Here is a 1,784-nt window from a genome sequence, read left to right on the forward strand (position 1 = left end):
CCTTCCACCTCAGTCTCCCAAGTAGCTGGAACTACAGGCCTGTGCCACCACATCTGGATTTTTTTTTTTTTTTTGGTTCAGGTGCAGTCTGGCTTGTTGCTCAGGCTGGCCTCGACTAGTCTCTTCAGCTTCTAATATTTCTGCTATTTCTGACCTTTGTCACTCTTGCATAACCAGTGATCAACAGTGTCTACTTGCTTTATTTCTTTTCCTGTTATTTTTTGTGTGTGAAGTCCTGCTCTCCTTTCGGCGGTAATCCTGGCCATCTGCACTTTTCCTTCAATTCATTGTCGTATGCTTTCAGTATTACATCATATTTGCTTACTCTCAGTGATTCTCACCCTGAACTCACCCAGTGACTGACTCTCTGAACTGCATCCCCAGGATCTAAGGTCTAGTTTGGGTCGCAAGGCTTAGGCTCCGTGACACAGGGTAAAGGCCAAGTGGGAGTGGCTTTAGTAGCCTAGCGTGACGCCGCTAACGACGCTAGGGGGCGGAGCTTTCTGAACGTCCTCGTGCGCTGTGGACGGAGGTTGTGGAGAGAGCAGGACGGCATTGGTGGCTGCGGCTGAGGTGAGTGATTTAGTGGGCAGGAAGGGGTAGAATAGGCTTCAAGCATAAGTTAGTTGGGTAGTTTATAACTAGCAAGAATATATTATAGCCATTAGGTCAAAACTTTTTAGAGTGGCCCTAAGGCAGTGACTTTGTACTACCAAACTGCTTGCGGCTCTCAAGGCGAACGAAGATGGGCAAACGTAATGTTTTTTGACGAGGATGGAGGAGTATGGGGAGCGGTGGTGCGCCACTGAAAACCGGAGATAGTAGTTACTGTAGTTTAGATGCTAAAGGACCTAAAATACATTGAAGCGGGACTGTTGATAACCGCTGGGGACAACATAATGTTTTTTTGATGAGGATAGAGGAGTATGGGGAGCAATGATGGGCCACCGAAAACCGGAGATAGTAGTTATTGTTGTTTAAACGCTGAAGGACCTAAATTACACTGAAGTGGGACCGTTGATGACCGTTGGGGGCAGTATGCTTAAGGTGCTAGTTTTCTCATAGAGCGGGAAAAAGGACCGTGAGTGATTGGATGCTTTGAATGTGCGGTTGGTAGCGGATGTGGATTTTGAACCAATTAGGAAGAAGCAGTGAGACCCAGCCAGACCAATCACAGGGTACCACTCAGCTCCACTTCCCCCGTTGCCAGGCAGACTTATGGTAAGAAAAGGTCCCTTTGATGTAACTTGGCAGCCTGGCCCTGCCCCTCACAAAAGCCCTTTCATGGGCTTTTAACTTTACTCGGCCTTTTTTTCTCCCTTTGGATAACAAGTAACGGGAAACATTTCACTGGAAAGAAATTTGTTGAGAAACTAGAGGATAAAACAGTATTAAAAATATGTTGTTATTTCATAGGCTTGAGCCAGAGATTTAAAAATGGACAAAGATGATTTTCTTTCCATGGACTTTAAAGGTACGTAGCTTTACGTGGTAGTACAAAATAATGTCAAACTGCTGCTTTATTTAAGATCTAAATATTGCCGAGCGTGGTGGCTCACGCCTATAATCCCAGCGCTTTGGGAGGCCAAGGCGGGTGGATCACAAGGTCAGGGACTCGAGACCAGCCTGACCCAACATGGTGAAACCCCGTCTCTACTAAAAATACAAAAATTAACCGGGCATGGTAATCCCAGCTACTCAGGAGGCTGAGGCAGGAGAATCGCTTGAACCTGGGAGGCGGAGTTTGCAGTGAGCAGAGATCGCGCCACTGCACTCCAGCCGGG

At 46.9% G+C, this 1,784-nt stretch overlaps 1 protein-coding gene across 2 annotated transcripts in view; it reads left to right on the top strand.

The window, feature by feature from the left end:
- The first annotated feature begins 495 nt into the window (after positions 1–495).
- Positions 496–1,784, top strand: part of TEX11 (testis expressed 11) — a 350,946-nt gene continuing 349,657 nt past the window's right edge. Inside the window, exons 1-2 of one of the 2 annotated variants that reach the window (XM_011943127.1) lie at positions 496–573; positions 1,417–1,474. In XM_011943127.1, coding sequence (XP_011798517.1) covers positions 1,438–1,474 — 37 coding nt within the window. In that variant the 5' untranslated portion in view covers positions 496–573; positions 1,417–1,437. The remainder of the gene's footprint in view (positions 574–1,416; positions 1,475–1,784) is intronic. The other variant, XM_011943129.1, reaches the window with a different exon arrangement.

Source organism: Colobus angolensis, unplaced genomic scaffold (genome assembly GCF_000951035.1).
Source record: "Colobus angolensis palliatus isolate OR3802 unplaced genomic scaffold, Cang.pa_1.0 Scaffold216, whole genome shotgun sequence".
In the NCBI taxonomy this organism is placed as follows: domain Eukaryota; kingdom Metazoa; phylum Chordata; class Mammalia; order Primates; family Cercopithecidae; genus Colobus; species Colobus angolensis.